This window comes from Mastigoproctus giganteus, chromosome 3 (genome assembly GCF_048544385.1).
Source record: "Mastigoproctus giganteus isolate SK-2022 chromosome 3, ASM4854438v1, whole genome shotgun sequence".
In the NCBI taxonomy this organism is placed as follows: domain Eukaryota; kingdom Metazoa; phylum Arthropoda; class Arachnida; order Uropygi; family Thelyphonidae; genus Mastigoproctus; species Mastigoproctus giganteus.
This window is the reverse complement of record NC_143577.1, coordinates 104,753,733-104,774,384: the sequence shown is the minus strand read 5'-3', so window position 1 is coordinate 104,774,384 and position 20,652 is coordinate 104,753,733. Positions and strand designations below refer to the sequence as shown.

At 38.3% G+C, this 20,652-nt stretch overlaps 1 protein-coding gene across 2 annotated transcripts in view; it reads left to right on the top strand.

The window, feature by feature from the left end:
• The window catches only part of LOC150088199 (2-oxoglutarate dehydrogenase complex component E1-like), a 497,346-nt gene that overhangs the window by 195,512 nt on the left and 281,182 nt on the right, over window positions 1–20,652 (top strand). For both annotated transcript variants that reach the window (XM_090370615.1, XM_090370616.1), the window contains exon 8: window positions 18,267–18,375. In XM_090370615.1, coding sequence (XP_090226741.1) covers window positions 18,267–18,375 — 109 coding nt within the window. The remainder of the gene's footprint in view (window positions 1–18,266; window positions 18,376–20,652) is intronic.

Here is a 20,652-nt window from a genome sequence, read left to right as displayed (position 1 = left end):
ATCTTTATACTTCGGCATGACCATCCAGTCATAGGAGTTTACAGTTAATCATTTGACATTGAATACAATTGACAACTATATTTAGTAGTCACACGGACTTGGTCTACTCAAAATGTGTGCTTCTCGTTTTACCACATTAAGCTTATAGCAGCCATTCAGTTTCCAGCCTAACCACTTCTTGCCTTTTGGTGTCTAATCCATTATTATTTTCACTGATCTTGTGTTTTTCATTGAGTTATGTTCATTCCACTTAAGTCTTCTATTTTTTATCTAGTTTTTTATGGGATCAGTTTCATATCATCTCTTGTCAGAGTACTCCTAATTTTGTTGCTAAAACATGAAAGTTATTAATAGAATACTATGAATTTAGATTTAATAATCAATTATGAAGAATACTCTTTTATGGAATACAAGAGAGCCTTGCTTACTTGTAATTTGCTAATAGCAATTATGAACTGGGAAAAGTAATGTAGCATCTTGTTAGCTTGATAGATGTCTCTCTCGAACTTGGACTTGGGATAGGTAGTTTGACTTTGCAAGAGGTCCTTGAACTTGGATGGTTTTTGGAGATTTGTTGTAATTAATGAAATTATATCAATTATAGAACAATATTCATTGTTATGTAATTGTTGATTTAATTCATTACAATTTTGTAATGAATAATTATATCCTATTATCAACACAGTTGATAATCTTGAATTAAAATATAGTTATATTTTAATTCAAGAAATTAGAAAGTCTGATTAGAAAGTATATTTTCAGATCAGGATAAAACAAGATAATTGAATGAAGGTTTTGTTAACTTTACTTTAGGGATACATTTTAAATTATCGTTGATTCTTAGTTTTCTTCCACTTGAGGAGAACTGCAGCATCTAAGGTGGTAGTAGTTTTTGCTTTGTAATAAAGTGGAGTTTTGTCGGAGTTCTCATTCCATTTCTTGTGAGGTATGGCATCTGGTAAGTTTGAAAAGTGGGTTTGTTGCAGGTTGATTTCTTCAGCAGCAGTTGTTTCATGCTATGTAATGGGGAACAAAGAAGAAAGGCAGCATCTTTCACCTTATGAAATTTTTTTGCATGGTAAATGAAAAATAATGCAAAATTACTGTCCTGTTTTTTTCCTCAGAAAATTTAATGTCCACAACTATGCCTTTTACATTAATTAATCCTCAATCATTAATAAAATTACTATTATTTTTCCACAAAATTACTGACATTTTCTATGCACTTCCACCATCTCTGAGTCAGATGCTGTATTCCAGTCCTGTAAAAGTCATTACTCTTGCTCTGGAGGGCTTTGCGAACACTATGCTTGAGCTGGTCGGTTTCTGCAAAATGCCAGGAGTGCATCCTTAAGCAGGCCGAAGAGGTGATAGTCAGAAGGAGCAAGATCCAGTCTGTGAGAAGGGTGAGGAAGAACAGTGCACCCCAGTTTTGCTATGGCCCCCATCATTTCAGACTGGTGTGGGGTTGTGCTTTGTAATGGAGAAGAAGAACCTCGTTAAGGTTTTTATCCAGTTGAACTCTACAGATGTGAGCTTGCAACTTTTTCATCACTTCGACTTGTCTATCTGAGTTGCTTGTGGTGCTACACTCCAAGAACTTCACAAGCAAGACCCAACCTTTTTTGTCCCAAAACAGTTGCATGACTTTACCGACAGGAGGCTGCTTTTTGAACCTCTTCTGCGGCGAATTTTGATGGTTCCACTCCGTTGACTGTCTCTTTGTTTCGGGGTCCTAGTGATTGACCCAGGTTTCATCACCTGTGACTATGCATGAAAGAAAACCCTCTCCTTTACTGTTGTAGTGCTGGAGAAGTTCTGTACAAATGACATTCCAAGCTGCTTTGTGCTCATATGTCAGCATTTTTGGGACCCATTGAGCACAAGCCTTGTTGTGTAGTTTTTGTTCCTTTATGATGGTTATCACAGCAGGGGTCCATATACCTACTGCATTGTGCAATTCGCATGTTGTGATGTGGCGCTCTTCTTTGAGCATCACGTTGATCTGGCTCTTGTTGTCTGTGGTCACTGACGTTACTGTCTGGCCACTTCTGGGCTTGTCAACAATGTCACTTTCCCCAGGACATCTTGGGAGCACCTGGTGATCTAGACTGGGAATGCCAATCCTTGGGAGGGTGGTATATAAAGTTACCACCAATGAACTCCCCAGGGGCGAGGTTTTGACAACCACTCTCACAACACAAGGCGCAATAACTACTACCTGGGAGCAGTCAATTAATAATATACTCAATACCATTTTCCAGCCACCATTCTCTGACTTCACACCAATACAAGCCCAACTCAGGTGAGTTGGGCTTGTATTGGTGTGTTTTCCACAGAGGAAACTGAAGAGCCCTTCACCCTGAAGGAACTTCATTGATCAGTATTGAAACTCAAGGACAGGAATTGCCCAGGTCCTAACCTTCTTGAGCCTGAAATTGTCAGGTGGGTGGTAGACTACAATCCACACTTACCCCTCAACCTTTTCAACTGTCTGGCAAAAGGATCCTTTTTCACTTGATTGGAAGACAGCTAATCTCCACTTTCTCAAGAATCCAAATAAACTGCCACAATAGCCAACATCTTATAGACCAATTGCCCTCCTAACTGTTTTCAACAAACTCTTCAAGAAACTCATTATCTTCAGAATTGACATGTACTCCTCTGATCGTTTGGTCGTCCCAGTTTATAAACAGAAAATTTATTTATTATTATACAAATGCAAATCTACAAGCCAACAACCAGTATGGATTTTGTCCGGGGTGCTCGACAGTAGACGCACTAAATAACCTGATGACATTTGCTCAATCCTCACCTGAGTCAAACACCCTGACTTCACCAGGGTGTTTAACTCTCTTTGGTGGCCAAGCATCTTTGGCAGGCTCAGGCAAGCACAGATTCCACAAAATCTCTTCTCTTGCATTAAAAGTGCCTGCCAGTTCCCAGCTTGAAATTTCTGCTAACTGGGCACTCTGGCTCCTCCAGGAGTGGGCCACCCAGCACAACCTGACAGTTTTGGCAAAGAAAACCTCTGGCATCCTCCTGAAAGGACACGTAAGTCTGACCACACTACCTCCGATCAAGATCAATGCCAAAACCATCAAGCACTGCACCCAGCTTAAGCACCTTGGTGTAATCCTGGACTCAAAACCATCCTTCCTCCCACATCTATGGTATATCCAAAAGAAGATGGGATACACATAAATAGAAAGGGTGCAAGAATATTTGCTGATGCTATCGAGGCAGTGTTAGGTGGGTCGGAAAACTGCTAGCTTGGGGGGGGGAGACAAAGACCAATAGATTGACAGTAGCCACTGGCAGAGGTGAAAGAGATTCTTGCACTGCTTCTATTAGAATGAGCAGAAGCCTGAAAAACAAGATGCATGGTATTTCAGAGACTGCTGGGAGCCATTGCGGTACAAGTAAACACATGGGTTGTGTTAGGGTAGCTAAGGATAGAAACAGGTGCAGGTATACTTGTGTGTACACCAATGCTAGGAGTTTAGTAAATAAATTTGATGAATTTGAGGTATTGCTCAAAACATCAAAGGCAGATATTGTTGAGATATCAGAGACGTGGTGTCACACAGATATAAGGGATGCAGAACTGCAATTTGGGGAGTACAACGTCTACAGAAAGGATAGACAGGATAGGAAGGGGGGGAGGGGTTATGCTATTAGTTAAGAAACACATAAAAACCAAGGAAGTGAAGCCAGTCGACGTCGATGGACAGGGCAGTGTCGAGTCAGTTTGGTGTGACATAAGCATTGGGAGATCAAAATTGAGAGTAGGAGTGTGATTTTTTTTTTTTTTTTTTTTTTTTTGATTTGGTAGTTGTTGGCGCATCGGCTTCTGTGGCCATATTGCACCTCCCAAGGTTTTTTTTACAGTACTTTGATCCAAGCCTGAGGCGGGAATCGAACCCGCGACCTTTGGGTTGCCGGGCAGGTACTTTACCCACTCGGCTAGCCCGGTCGGCGAGTAGGAGTGTGCTATAGGCCTAATGACTCTGATGAGTATAATAAGGAACTGTACAGGGAAATAGAGTGGGCCAGTAAATCAGAGAGCCTTATAATGGGAGATTTTAATTTCCCAGATATTGACTGGAATTTGGGGGCTGGTTACTCACGCACTAGCAGGGCTTTTGTGGATTTATTGGATGATTGTTTTTCTACATCAGCATGTTCGGGAGGCAACTAGAGGGAGTAATACTCTTGATTTGATTATCAGCAGTGATTCTTCATGCATTAAGAATCTGCAGATAAATGAACCACTAGGTGGCAGTGATCACAGTGTGCTGAAGTGGGATTTACTCAAAGAGGTAACTACCATTAGGGGTAAAGGGAAGGGTTATTGCTTCCGTAAAGGCGACTACGATGGACTGAGTATTTAAATTCTATACAGTGGGACCAACTGATGATGTTACCAACAGCAAATAAATTCAAAATGGGAAGCATTCAAAGAACTTATCTTGGAAGCTACTAGGCTTTACATACCAACTAAGAAATATTGTTCAAGGTTTAGGCCAAAATGGATGTCAGATGAACTAATGAGGCATATGGCAGAGAAGAAAAATGCATGGGATACTTACAAATTAACACATGACACAGAAGCCTATGATAGATACAAGTTCATATGCAACCATGTTACAAAGGAGGTTAGGCAGGCGAAGGCAGATTACGAGAAATCCTTGGCAAGGGATGCAAAGAAAAACAGCAAAGAGTTCTTTACTTATGTAAACTCTAGAAGGAAGGGGATGAATCAGATTGGTCCACTTGATATTGATGGGTCAACTGTTGATGATCCTGCTCAGGTAGCTAACAAACTAAATGAATATTTTGCATCGACATTCACACATGAGGAGTTATTCAGCAAGGGGAATGCCAGAGGTGTATTCAACTCTAGCAGTAAGCTACAGAATCTTGTAATAACTGGGAGTAAAGTGGAGGAGAAACTGTTGAAGATAAACACAAGAAAGGCACCCGGGGTGGATGGGATCTATCCAGTTATATTAAAGGAGGCAGCAAAGGAAGTAAGCAAACCCTTAGCCATAATTATGAGAGCTTCCTTGGACTCAGGGGAGGTACCCATAGACTGGAAATGTGCAAATGTGACCCCAATTCACAAAGGAGGATCAAAGGCTGACACAAGTAATTATAGACCTGTGAGCTTAACTTCTGTTCCAGGAAAATTAATGGAGGCACTGGTTAAAGAAGCACTGCAGGATCATTTAGACAAGACTTCAGTTATAGCTCGGACTCAGCATGGTTTTGTTAAGGGGAAGTCTTGCCTGATCAACTTGATTGGATACTATGATGCAGTCACAAAAGAACTGGATGCAGAGAATAACTTTGATATTATATACTTGGATCTTAGAAAGGCTTTTGATACTGTTGCACATGGAAGACTGCTACACAAATTGGAGCAGTGTGACATTGGAGGCAAATTGCTGCTATGGATAAAGGGGTGGTTGAGGGGGAGAAGACAGAGAGTGGTAATCAATGGACACTGCTCATCGTGGACTAATGTTATTAGTGGAGTCCCTCAGGGCTCAGTGTTGGGTCCATTATTGTTTTCTGTATTTATAAATGATATTGATGATGGTATATCAAGCTTAATGTCCAAGTTTGCAGACGATACAAAGGTTGGCAGGATTGTCAAGGACACTACTGACACTATGCTGCTGCAACAGGATCTGGAAAGGTTGAGCAGATGGGCTGAGAGGTGGCAAATGAAGTTTAACATTGACAAATGTAAAGTACTACACATGGGAAACAGCAACCCCAGAGCAACGTATCAACTCTGTGGTACTACACTGACAGTGGTAGAGAATGAAAGGGACTTGGGGGTGGTTTGCAGGCAGATATGAAGTTCTCCGAGCAGTGCAGACGGGCTGCAAGAGTAGCTCATGGAGTATTGTCAGTGATATACAGGAATTTTTCCAGCAGGGATAAGGAGGTGATTATTCCATTGTATAAGGCAATGGTCAGGCCACACCTAGAGTACTGTATACAGGTCTGGAGGCCTCATTTCAAGAAGGATGTAGAGCTGCTGGAACGAGTACAGAGAAGGGCAACAAGATTAGTGAATGGAACAAAGGGGTGCTCTTACGAAGAAAGGCTTAAGTTTTGCAAATTACAGTGTCTGGAGACTAGGCACCAGCGAGGTGATCTGATAGAGGTGTATAAAGCCTTGAATGGTTTAAGCATGCTCAATGCTGATGGGATTCTTCCTCTAGCTCAGAAAAATCACCTGAGAGGGCATAAATTCAAATTGAGGAAAGACAGATGTAGGATAGACGTGCGGAAATTTGCCTTTAGCCAGCGGGTGGTTGGTTGGTGGAACAGACTTCCATCCCTTGTGGTGGAGGTTGATAGCCTAAATAAGTTTAAGGCTCAGCTGGACAGGTATTTTGAACGAACTGAGGGGTGAAGTGGAAGTGGTTTTTTTTTTGGCTGATGCTGCATAAGCTTGCTTTCTTGCATCAAATGCCTCTACTAATGCTAAAGATAAGAAATTACATAGCATCGGTCATCCACAGGAACTGGGGTTTAACTGACATATCCTAGTCCTTTTTTACAAAGCAGTGTTTTATTCCAGCCATCTCATATTCTGCGGGGTTAGGTCTGGTATCACTGGGCAACTATTGTCACAAATCAGAAGAAATTAGCCACCATTCAAAGGGCAATATTTCTTACTGTCATCATTTGAGCCTGCTGCATGGTGAGCACTCCTGCTCTTCAAATCATTCCCTCTAGACCTTGAAATAATTAGACATGGCATGATATATCATCTCTCCAAAGGAATCTCCACTACTACCATTGGATTCACCACCAACCCAGCAAGCAGTCACAAGACAGAGAAAAGGTGTCTTCTTGCTCACCTGCAGTTGGTCTGGCAGGACAGATGGACAACTTCCACTCAGGGAGCAATTACAAAGAAATTCATCCCTGAAGTAACATTCATGTTCCCAAAAGCCCCAAGATGGTTTTCTCTTGTCCTATACACAACGTACCTCCTTACAGGCCATTGGTCAATACAATTGACGTTCTTGGGCATCGCAGATGATCCATGCTGCCACTGTGGCACTGACAAATCTTGACACCACATAATGTATGACTGTCCTGATTATGAAGACGAGATCTAATTTGATCACAAAGATTAATTTGCCAGAGGACCAAGAACATATACTGGGTGGTTATAAAATAAGTTTCACTATTCAGGAGACCCTAGTGTCAGAACGGTTAGAGTTGGTGCTGTGAAAATCAGTGAGTTTGTCATTTAGGGTATGGGGAAGCGATTTGTAGAAGGGAAAAAAAAAAAATAGTTTGAATTTCCGAATGGTGCTGCACATGTGTAAAAGTTGTCATTTACTTCAAGACACGCTGCTTATGCAAATGACATCCTGTTAGATAAAAGCAGAAAGGTCAACACCACCATCAATAACCATTATGGCTCTTACAAAACAGGAATGTGCTCTTTTAGTAAGACTGTTCTACCAGAATAACAGTAACTCTAATGCAGCACTACGTGAATATTGGAAACTTAAAGGTTTGTGTAAAGGACCTTTTATACATTCCCATTTCAATGCCAATTTTAACCACAGCCATTCATGTATATATATATAGTTTTAGATATTAAAAGAGAGAGAGAGAGAGAGAGAGAGAGAGAGAGAGAGAGAGAAATTTATGTAAAATTAATGGCATTCATAAATAGTACGAATTCTGAAATCTCAAATGCAAGAAGTGTCATAAATTATTGATAAAAAATGCAAATGTGGAGAAATGTCACACCTTGATTATGTGAAGGCACTTTCATATTTCATATCACCATCATAATCAAAAGGAGTAAAAGCTAAAAAAAAAAAAATATATATATATATATAGGTAAATGAAGAAAAAATGAACAAATAATAATAGTAAAAATAACATGTAAAACAGAAAGATATCTAAAGAGAAAAAAACATATATAAAAATTGTAGAATAAAAAAAGAAAGAAAAAATTAAGAAGACAGCCAGAATCGCCTGCACTTGTTCTTTGAATAAGGCCAAATTGTTTGGAAAGTTTTATTAGCGGAATTTGTGATGACATGACATGTTGTTTGTTTAAGGATTAGGGTAATTTACTACTACTATTATTAGGGGAACTTGTTTCATGGTTAGGGGAGTTTACAGTCACCATCTGTATTTGGAGTATTGCCCATTTAGCTATAAAATTTGTGTTTCTAATCTGTATGCCCAGTGTACATTGTGATTTAGGTAGTGCAGTTACTATTTTTAATTATTTATTTTATTTATTATTTTTTTTTATGGAGGCCTTTAATCTAGGCAGAGCCAAAGCAAGGTCCTCCTTGGAGCTGAGGTCCCTACCTCTCTTGCCTTCTTCACTTAACAATTGGTTGTTAATCATAAACATTAAGCAATGTAATTAATATTATTTAGAATTTAATTTTACTGTACTATGTGACCAAGATCACCAGTTGGCAGCTCAGAGTCTGCATCTGGATGGCCAATGATGTTTTTACAAAGAAAAATGAATGCATATAAATATGAGTATTTCTGATAATTTAAAGTTTCAGAGCTTGAAAATTTCAACTTCTTCTACTCCACAACTGGTAAGTGCAATAAAGTACTGTATTTAAATGTTTTATGTTTTTCATTTCTTAGTACAGCACTTTTTCCTAACATCTAGAAACTGTGGCAACTACATGTAACAGATAGTTGAATTAGATTTAAAAGACAGGCATGTAGTCTTTACTGTATAGTCTACCTCGGGTGGCAAGCATTCCATGGCCAAGTGATTCAGTGCATTTTCAACTAAAGAGCATTTCAGGGAACAGATTCTATTTTTGTTTCAACAATTGTTATCGTTTTCTTGATTTGTATATCAGATTAGCTCTTTTGCACTACAAGAAGTAGGCCCAGAGAGGAAAGCCATCTTTCTGTTTGTTTTTCTAGAAGTTATAACAAATTAATTTAGCTGTTTGATTACCTTGTGACCCTGCTGCTGCCTCCCTGTAGCAGGGTCAGAAACCTGGATGGTAAAGCAAATCTCCAAGGCCAAAATAAGCAAAACATGGATTATGACAACTTTCCCCTAATTCAGACAGCAAATTCAGTGGATTTGCACCAACCCCATGATGATGCAACTAACCGAAAGAGACTGAAGATTGATACTTGACGAGTAGAACATCCAAAATTCCTGATCTTGCATTCCTTAAGGAACCAGGCCCATAGGTAATCTATCGCCATTTTTCATACTGAAATGTCTGGAAAATGTAGCAGGTTCCCTGAGAATGGGGCGATGTCTTAAATCTGGCAACTTACTGGTTGAGACCACCAGTTCCAAACACTGAGTCCCTTCTCAAACTCACAACATTTAGTGGAATTCCAGTTAAGGTGTCACCACATGCTACACTCAATACCTGTCATCCCAGAATGTGACCTAACGAATGACTCAAAGGGGGAAATTCCAAGAAATTGCAGGATCAGAAGGTCACACAAGTGAAGAAAATTATGCTGAAGAAAGATGGTGAAATTTTCCAACTCGCAGCATCATACTGACATTTAGTTCACCAAACTTGCCTTCATCATCGAAAGCTGGCTATTTGAACTGCCACATTCACCATTATATTCCAAACCCAATAAGATCTTATAAGTGTCAGAAATTTAACACTCTCAAACGGTCTGTTGAGGTGATGTGTATGCCGACACTGTGGATCAAAGGAGTATCTCCAAGCTGATTGTAAATTGTAGTTCTCACTTTACCTCAGTTGTAAAGGCAATCACCCAGCCTTCTTTAAAACACGTGATCGGTGGAAATATGAAAAAAAAATCTAGAAATACAAAATAGAAAAGAAAGTCTAATTTTTAGAAGCAAGAAAACAGTTACAACAGCACATGCACTACAAGAAGTAGGCCCAGTTGATACTGATACATCAATTCCACCAAGCATCTCTATTTCTGAATGGGCTTGATCTTTACTCTCTTCTGTACTGTAATTCTCAAAGCAACAGACTTCAAACAGAGCTAGTAAAACACCAATTACAATACCTCCTGTTGCCCATACAACTCTTGTAAGACCTGTTCAAACAGAGAACTCTGATTCTATTGGCAAAGAGCACAATGGCTCTTTCGTTATGGATACAAATGAAACTTGCAGTCAAGAAGAAACCAAAACCGTTCTGGACATCCATTCAGAAGATGAAATAGCTGCAAGACCTATTTTTCCAAAGAGAGAGAAAATGAAAATTGACCCCCTGAAATAGACTACCAAAAAGCAGACAGATACAGCATCTCTATTTAAATCTAAACAATAAAAAACATTGTCCAATGGAATTGCAGAGGCTTTCGCAGCAATATTGATGACATCCACAAGATAATTATAAATCATGAACTAATTGGAATCTGCTTACAGGAGACATATTTAACACCTCAGGTGTCTCCCTCGATAAAAAAAAATATACTCTCTTTCGGCAAGACAGACCTGTTACAAATAATGCTCACAGATGATGAGTAGCCATACTCATTTATTCATGAGTCCCTTACAGATGCATTCCTTTATAAACTGCTATTGAAGCTGTTGCCTCACAAATAGTGATTGCTTTAGTCTGACACTTGTTTCGATCTACCTGCTGCCCGGTCATCTTTGTATCCTTCATGAACTTGAAGATCTTATTCTGCAGTTGCCAACCCCTTTCTGTTTATTGGGCGACTTCAATGGACTTATCCATTGTGAGGTTCTCCCAATTCAGACGGACGAGGACACCTCATTAAAATGCTCATCAACAGACAAAATCTAACCATATTAAATATTGGCTTGCCAACTTGCATCCATTTTCCAAACAGGAACAACCTCTGCAATTGATCTATCTGCTCACCGATTCTCTTTCCTAGTATCAAGTGAACAGCTCTCGATGATCCGCTTGACAGCAACCACTACCTGTTAATCTCTAAAATTTAATCATCATACTCTATAACTTCAGATAACTGCATAAAATGGAAGTTTTCCAAGTCAGATTGGGCAAAGTAAATGTCTCATGTATTCTTTGACAATCAATCATCCAGTTTATACAGTTACTAACCATATTACAAAACAGATTCTAGCAGCTATGTCTGCTGCCATTACACAATCACAGTCAAGCCTCCAGAACCATTTTTTTTGGTGGAACAAAAAAAGAAAAAACCATGTGTGGAATCTATTCCGCAAACATCTTACCACCGCCAATCTTATAAACTACAAGAAATTTTGAGCCAATGCCCACTACATTAGGAAGAAAGCAAAAAGACTTTTGGGTTTGATTTGCAACTGCAATTAATAAAAATACTGATGTAAGAATAATATTGAGAAAAATAAAGCAATTAAGTGGGAAATTTCCCCCGTTATCCTCTTTACTTTTCATCTGGAATGAGTAGAAGCTATCTACTTCTGCAGAGATTGCCAATGCTGTAGAGACCATATTTTTACACTTGTCTGGCCGAACCACCTGATCCATTTCATTTCATTTCAAAAGATTAAAGCTTTAGCCGAAAAATCCCAACTGAATTTCAGAACCACATCCTCTTTACTGTATAATCAATCACTTTCTATGTTTGAACTTCAAGAGGCTATATGCACCACAAAGAACAGTGCTGCTGTCCCCGATGGAATATATTACATAATGCCAACACTTAGATAATAAATCATTATCCTCTCTGTTGACCTTTTTAGAATTGCATCTTTATTGAACATTCTTTCCTCAGTTCCTGGCACCACTCCTATGTACTGGCAATACCCAAACCAGGGAGATCACTCAATTCCTCAAAACTATAGAAAAGATTATTAGAAGATGAAATGCACAAGGCATAATTTCTTATGGGTTTAGGTAATTAACTATATAATATCGGTGTAGATACACCATAGTTTACCCATAAATTTGAACTACATATGTAGTGTGAAAGGCATCATTTTAATTGTTTCTCATATTGTTGGTGCCTTCACAATGAGATAGCTGGTATTGCACTACTTCAAATAAATAACGCTTCTCTAGTAGACTACTGTTGTTTATTTTCAGGGGATACCGCCACCCAAATGATCGTTTCAAAGCTTTTTGGCTTCATCATCAGTGAGTGGACAGGTACCCTGGTAATGCAACATGCCGTCACAGTTGCGAAGTTATTTCCACAATATGAGAGATGCCAAATGGTGTATAAATAATAATGTATTAGAAGATGAAATGCACAAGGCATAATTTCTTATGGGTTTAGGTAATTAATGGTGGTATCCCCTGAAAATAAATAACAGTAGTCTTTTCTACAAGAGAAGCGTTATTTATTTGAAGTAGTGCAATACTAGCTATCTCGTTGCGAAGGCACCCCCACAATATTAGATACAATTAAAACAATGCTTTTCACACTACATACATAGTTCAAATTTATTGGTAAACTATGGTGTATCTACACCAATATTATATAGTTACTTACTTAAACCCATAAGAAATCATGCCTTGTGCATTTCATCTTCTAATATATTATTATTTATACACCATTTGGCATCTCTCATATTGTGGAAATAACTTCGCAACTGTGATGGCATGTTGCATTACCAAGGTACCTGCCCACTTGATGATAAAGCCAAAAAGCTTTTAAATGATCGTCTGGGTGGTGGTATCCCCTGAAAATAAATAACAGTAGTCTTCTCTACTAGAGAAGAGTTATTAATTTGAAGTTTTTGGAGTTATTAATCAATAGGCACACAGCAGCTACTCCATTCAACATCGATCGGAGACATACCGATAACAATGACACCACACAGAACACTAAACTTATCAAGAGGTGTCATCTCTGAGTGATACCTCCTTGAGGTCACTGAGGAGGAAATCTGTACTGAACTAAAACCACAGGAAGTGTTAGTTGTGAAAAGAATTTCCATGCATAAGGATAGAAAGTTGGTACCAACTAGAAACATCATCGTTATGTTTAACTCTCCAACATGCCCTGATGAGATAAAAGCTGGATACATCAACTGTAATGTCAGGCCATATGTTCCAAACCCATTGCGATGTTTTAAATGCCAAAAATATGGCCATTCGCAGATGGTCTGCCATGGAGCGACTGCTTGGGGCGATGCCTCGTTGTGGTGCAAAAGACCATGAAAGCACTGCATGTACAGCCGCCAAGCCCACTTGAGTCAATTGTGGATGTGAGCACCCTGCTTACTCCATTGCATGCCAGCGGTCGGAAGAAGAGAAGAAGATACAAAGGCTCAAGGCACAGCTGAACATAACCTACTAGGAGGCAAGGAAAGCAGTCAAACCAATAAATAACAAAATGCCTACATATGTAGAGAAAGTTGCAGGGAAACCATTGCAAAATGACTCCTTTGGCGTCTGTCCCCAAAAAAAATGACACCAAAGGAGTCATTCACTCCTATTGCGCACTATTTATTAAGCTCTCAAAAACCTGTGAAAAAAATCTAGTCAGCTGCCACTCAAATGTTGAAAGCAAGGAGGTACCTGATGATTCAGTTCTGGAACTCTTTGCAGAAGAAGAAGAAATGGATACGGGTCAACACCCAGTTTTTCCAATGAGAGAAAAATCCAGGACTGAGAAAATAAACCCTCAGACCTTCGTAAGCCGCCAGATGGACCACCAAAATCTAAATAATGGCTATACTAAAATTTTTACAGTGGAATTGCTGTGGATTCTGTCTGAATTGTGATGACATCAAAGCCCTCCTCTGTAAGCATAAGCCAACATGTTTTGCTTACAGGAAACTTGAAATGAGGACTGTCACTTGTGTAGCTGCTCTATTATTCGTAAAGATAGAGCTGGGATTGGACCTGCCTGTGGAGGAGTTGCCATCCTTGTGGGCAACAATATCCCCCTTCTAAGCCGTACCGCTTATGTCCTCCTTAGAGGCTGTAGCAGTTCTTATTACAGTAGGGTTCCTCCTAACTGCTTGTTCCGTATATTTGTATTTGCCACCTGGGAATGACATCTCCCAGGATGCCTTTGATGATCTCAGTAAACAGTTGTCACCTCCTTTTTTATTATTATGGGATTTTAATGGATACAATACTCTGTGGGGTTGCCAGATGTCCTCTATTTCAAAGGACAATCCCTTATTTTAGCCAAACTGTCCTTGTCCTTTATTGAAACGAGAAAGGAGTGGCGGATTTCCGCACAGGCATATGCTTCGGACCCCACATATGCAGGGCTCTCCAAACCGACAAAAAATTATAATTTCATTTCAAAGCTTTAGCGCAAAGCTTTAACAGGGGATATGTTAAAAACCCCTTCAAATGCAAAATCCTCCACTGAGAAATGAATCATAAAGAGATAATCTTAACCTATTCTAGCTTCTCCGGCTCATGTATTTAGTTTCACGAACACCATGCAATTAACTTCTCGATGAAATTATATTTTTTTTTACAAAGCATAAAAACTTTCACTTGTGTGGCCATGATCTAATTTTCACGAAAATTGTGCGACTGATATATAATTTATAAAATAGGTATCAGAAAAATCACTTTTTATAATATGGAGGCTTTGTTCAAGGCTTTGTTTAAACTGTTTTTCCCATAACTTTACAAAGAAACATTTATCGATTTCATTTATATGATTATAGACACCTACATATTTCATGTTATATACAAACATATATTGAAAACATATATTTTATTTTTTAGCAATCAAAAATGGAATTACCCCCAAAAAAGAAGAAGAGGCTTTGTTCTTATAACAAAAATTTGGAGTAAGAATATGAATGGCTAGCTTCAACAAATGATCCTCATGAGGAGAGATTTCTCCTATGAAGAAATGTATTTAAAATTGGTTATGTGGGCATCTTAGCAGTTACTCAGCATAAAGACTCATAGGCTCAAAAAAAAAAATCGGCAAATTCTTCAAATCTTCTTGAAATCAAAACTTTTCCATTGAATTTTTCCATAAATGGGTAACATAAGCCAGAATATCACTAGTGAATCGACACTGACAGAATCCATCCTGGCAATCGTTGATCAGATGGAAGGTTTCTAGGTAGTTTAAGAGTTGGCAGTTAATTGGTTTCTCCATTAATTTAGAAAGAGTAGAAGTAATTGCAATGAAACAATAATTGGATGGGAAGCATTTGTCACCCTTTTTAGGAACTGGCTGGATATGAGCAAATTTCAAAGCAGAAGGAAAAACACCTTTGGAATAAGAAAGTGTAAAAAGGCGGCAAAGAACAGGAGTATGTTCAGGAGCACAGGTTTTGAGAACAAGTAGAGAAATACCATCAGGACCTGGAGCTTTATTACGATCGAGATTCATCAAAATCCTTCTGACATTCTTTTGACGGAAGACCATAGGAGGCATTGCATGGAGATGTTATCAGGTCAACTTTACCCTTGGCTGATCTGACAACAGAACCATCTGGTTTTGACAGAGGTGGTAGCAGAGATGGGCAAAAGTTGCAGCCAATAGCTTTGGCAAGAGACCAGAATGCTCGGCTACCATTAGGGCAAGAAGGAAGTTTTCTACTCTTAGCCTGTTCAAAATTTAGTTTGGACTGATTAATAACTACTTTACAATTGTTGCGAGCTTTGGTGTAAGCAGAAAATGAAACTGAAGTATTGGAAACAAGCCAATTACGATATGCAACATTCTTCTCTTGAACAGCCTTAGCACATTTATTGGAAAACAAAGGTTTAGAGAAAGGACGGGATTTTAAAGTGGAGTGTGGATTAAAGGATTCCATTTCTGCAAGAATAATTTCACTGATACGATCTGAGCAAACGTTGACATCAGATGTTTTGAAACAGTAATCCGACCAAGGAAAAGAAGAAAAGAAGTCTCGCAGGTCATCCCATTTTGCATTCTTGTAATGCCAAACAACACGAGGTTGGGAATAGCCATGAGATAAAAGTTCCATTGGAGAAGAGACAATCACCAAGTTGTGATCTGAAGTGCCTAAAGGACCTCTCATTTCGACCGTGTTCTTAGAAGGGTTGTTTGTGAGAAAATGATCAAGCTTATTGGCTGTATGATTAGGATTGTCCGGTATTCTTGTATATAAATGAACAATCTGTGCTAGGTCATTAGTAATTGCAAAAAGCCTCAGCATCTCGACCTGCTGGGTCGGTGTGACTAGAAAACGGAAGCCAGCTGGAGTTGTGAACATTAAAATCACCAAGGAAAATTACCTCACTGTTAGGAAAGTTGGACTGGAGAAAGGCAAGTTGCAAAGAGAGGAAGTCAAAGAGCTCCAAGTGATTATTGGAGTTTGGAGAACAGTAGAGACAACAGATGAATTTGCTAAGTGTGTGTGTGTGTGTGTGTGTGTGTGAGAGAGAGAGAGAGAGAGAGAGAGAGAGAGAGAGAGAGAGAGAGAGAGAGAGAGAGAGAGAGAGAGAGAGAGAGAGAGAGAGAGTTGTGTTCTATGGTGTTCTTCAGTGTGCCCCTAAATGTGTGTGTGTAAATATATATGAAGGTGTGCATTTGGGCTGAGTCCATGTAGAGTGTTTTGTTCAGATGGGTCTCCTCCTCCAATTAGACTGGAGTGGGGGAACCTACTACTTCTGCCTTGCTGTCATATCGAGTTTGCTGGTGCCATCTCTCCCCCCCCCCAAATCAAGTCTTATAATCTCCAACACTTTGCTTTTCAGACTGCTTTATTCCAATAGTAGTACTGCATGAATTACACCTCTGCTGGGGCTGTTGTTAATCAATTATTTTATTTGTAAAAGAACAAGAGAAGTTTACCTCTGTATAATTCGTAACTTCCGTATGATACTCTCCAGAAATTAAAACGAAAACAATTAAAAAATCAAAAATCTTACATCACAATAAGAAATAATTAAAAATCAATTGAACACAATTAAAAATCAATTTAATGTAATTAAAAGTTAAGTAAAAAATTAATTTGATGTTTTATTGTATTGATTGACCAAAGTTTTTCGTTAAATTGATTTTTAATTGTGTTCAATTGATTTTTTAATGATTTCCTACTGTAATGAAGATTTTCGATTTTTTAATTGTTTTCATTTTAACTGGAGAGTATCATACGGAAGTGTTCACAAATCATAGTGAGGTAAACTTCTCTTATTCTTTTAAAAATATTGATATCAACGTATAATGTATTGAGCATTATAGCTCTGGTTCATACTATCAGTTATTTTATGTATTCCCTCATGTCAACAGTTTTCAGACCACCTAACATTGCTTCAATAGCATCGGCAAATATTCTTGCACTGCTTTTGTTTAAGTGTATATCCTACCTCTAAAAAAGGCTCTATTAACAAGTATAGAGCATTCTGAGAAAAATTCTACCCTTCAAGCCTTGCACAGTCTCTTGATTGACAAAGCACTTTGTGCAGCATTGCAGATACTTTCATTCCTAACTGAACTTTTTTTTGCCCTTTATTTTTTGACCTAATTTTCAGATTTCCTACTCTTGATATCAGCTGCCTCCTGTGGGACCAGCACACTCTGCTGTTGAGGATCTTGTGTAAATATGCCATCAGTATTTAGTTTACTTAGCCTTTTTAAGCTTTATACACCTGAAGTAGATCACTGTGCACCTGCCTAGTAACAGAAATGCAGTATATAGCAGAATCCCAATCTTTCTTGGTAAGAATGACCTTTTATGCCCCGCAGCTAATCTTGTTATCTCTGCACACCATCAAATTGATCTATGTCCTTCCTTCCTAAAATGAGCTTTCTAAATCCATATGCAGTATTCCAAATATGGCTTAACCATTGCCTTATGCAGTAGAATAATCACCTCTTTCCTGCTGGTAAAATTCTTGTACATCTTTAACAGAACCCCATGAGCTATTCTAGCCACTTCATTGCACTGCAAAGAGAAGTTACCATTAATACCATATATGTTCATGCATTTGTCATATTGGTTAATTAAATTGCCATTGTCATGATAGTAGAAAAATGTCCTCTTGTAGTAGAATTTCCCTCACAAATGCCTTGTTACATGGGAAAAGACAGAGGTCAGAGGGTACTAATTCTCTGCTTCCACCATATTTGTCTGCCTGAATTGGTGCATTGTCCCATACTACATGTTAATAATCCCTGAGGTATGACTCTTTGTTACTGACCTTGCTTTTTTACTTACCCTCACACTGGCAAGTTTTCACTATTCAGAATTTAATTGTTTTGCATGTATGTCAGCAATATGTTTGAGTTTAAAATTTTTTCTCTACCTCTTTCTTATAATTTTATTACAATTCAATTCTTCTTTCATAAACTGAGTGCTGCTTGAAATTAAACAATTCATGCATTTTAAATTTTAGGGTTCTGGTGATGTAAAGTATCATTTGGGAATGTCACATGAACGCCTTAATCGCATGACTAACAAAAACATCAAACTTGCTGTAGTTGCTAACCCCTCTCATCTAGAAGGTAATATCAATAATGTATAAATGAATCAGTCATATTCTTTATGAGTAATTAGGTTTTATAATAAAAGTTTTAATTAACTGTTGTGTACATTATGTTGATTTTTATGTGCACAATTAGTGTTGCTGTGTGCACAATGCTGCTCTAAATTTATATTATAATATCAATTATGCTGTAGGTAGAATATTACTGCTAATTAAGAATGGTGCTGCTGATTTTCTTTTTGACTTTTTGTATAAATTAGTATTTCAAAATATTGACTTGCTCCAGCCATTGTTGTACTATATAATAGAGTTTGATATATGAACCAGAGCTTCAATGGTCAATATGTTCTACGTTGATATCAATATTTGTAAAATACAGAAGTGTTCTACTTATTATATTGAGGTAAACTTCTCTTATTATTTTACAAATATATAATAGAGTTTAATTCCAAAAAATGTTAGACTTTTTTGAATATAAGGTTTAAAGTTTTAGTTTAGCTCACTTGATTGTGTTTGTACTATGTTGAGGAAATGTTAAGTTTTACTTTTTCCTTCAAATTTATTATCATTGTTTTATATTCACACAGTTGTGGGATTTGTTGTTCAGGTATATAAGAAAGGTATTAAAATTCATGATCTTTGATTTTGAACAATTTTCTTTAGTGAAACAATTGCCTTTGGTAAGGGTTCTGCAACTGAAAAAGGCTAGTTATTATCCATTTTGGACGAAGATGAGAAGGTGCATGCCTCATCTTTTCCATGCTTATTTTATTAAACAGATGACTTCAATTGAGTAATTGCAGTTTAAAAAAAATGGTTGTAAGAAAAACAAATCAGTCTTTATACTTAAGAGAATTTAAATATAAAGAAGCAGAGCTCTCTACTTGTTGGTTGTATTAATAGTAGTAAATGATACAGGGAAGTAAGTTTTTAAAGCATCAGCCAGAAAATGATTATTCTTTTCTGGCTGATGCTTCCTCTATGCAATACTCAAGGTGTGGCCTGACCATTGCCTTATCCTTGCTTGCAAAATTTCTGTATATCACTAACAATACACCAGGAGCTTCTCTTGCAGCTGGGCGCCTCCGTAGCCAGGTGGGAAGGAGCAACAGTGCGTAGCACACGCTTCTTGATTAGACCGGGGTTCGAGCCCGTCACCACCAAATACGGAAAATGCGTAAAGGTCAGGGAATGACCACCGCATATTCCCGGAGCAATATGGCCTTAGTTGCTAATGCTCCTAAAAAAAAAAAAAAAAAAAAATCTCTTGCAGCTTGTCTGCACTGCTCAGAAAAACTTCATATCTGACTGCACAAATACTCCAGGTTTTTTTCATTTGCCACTACCCTGGTCCCCAGGTGCCAAGCGATTTTGTGATCAAGTGCCTTTGCCAGTAAATTTGCACCCTTTATTGGTAAAATAAAATCATTTTCCTTGTTTTCAGTGTTACCTTAATTAATTACTCAATTAATTGTAAAGAAAACACTCTACTAAATCAGAAGGAAAAGAAACCTTTCTTTCTTTCTTCTCTTAGGTTTTGATTTTAATACTAACTGACCACTGCTTGGTCACAAAGGTGGCACTGCTCCTGTCTCCACGTGCCGGGGGTCAGGAATCTGGAAGGGAAAATCTCTCCCTTTCAGGGCGAAATGGATCAAACAGAGAAATCCACTGGGTGCATAGATAACCTAGATTACCTAAAACCTAGAAATCCACTGGGTGCATAGATGAGACCTCTACAGGGTGAAAACAGTTGGAGACTGATTTTTTTTGCAGCTAAACATCAAAAGACTGATGTAGCCAGAATCCGAACTCCAACTGTCTTTATTATACATTCGACCCAAGAACAACCTATTGGCAAACTCTCGCCGTTTCTAGTGCAAAAATGCCTAGAAAGCATAATAGTACACCCAAGACAGTTCATTGGTTAAGATCGGGAGACTCACTGGTTGAAGTTGCCACTGCTCGACAATCTGAGCATCTACTGAAACTAAAAACTTTTGGTGGAATTTCTGCTACAGTTTCACCACACATTTCCCTGAACACTTCAAGAGGTGTCATCACCAAATGGGACCTCATGAATGTGTCAGATGAAGAGCTAAAACAGGAACTACAAGACCAAGGAGTTGTCAATGTCAGAAGAATAATGAGAAAGAAGGACGGTATACTTGTTCCTATTCGGAACATAATACTCACTTTTGATAACCCTAGATCATCACCAACAATGATCAAAGCAGGTTTTCTTAACTGCCATGTTATATCATACATTCCAAACTCCCCCCATGCCGAGTGGGTA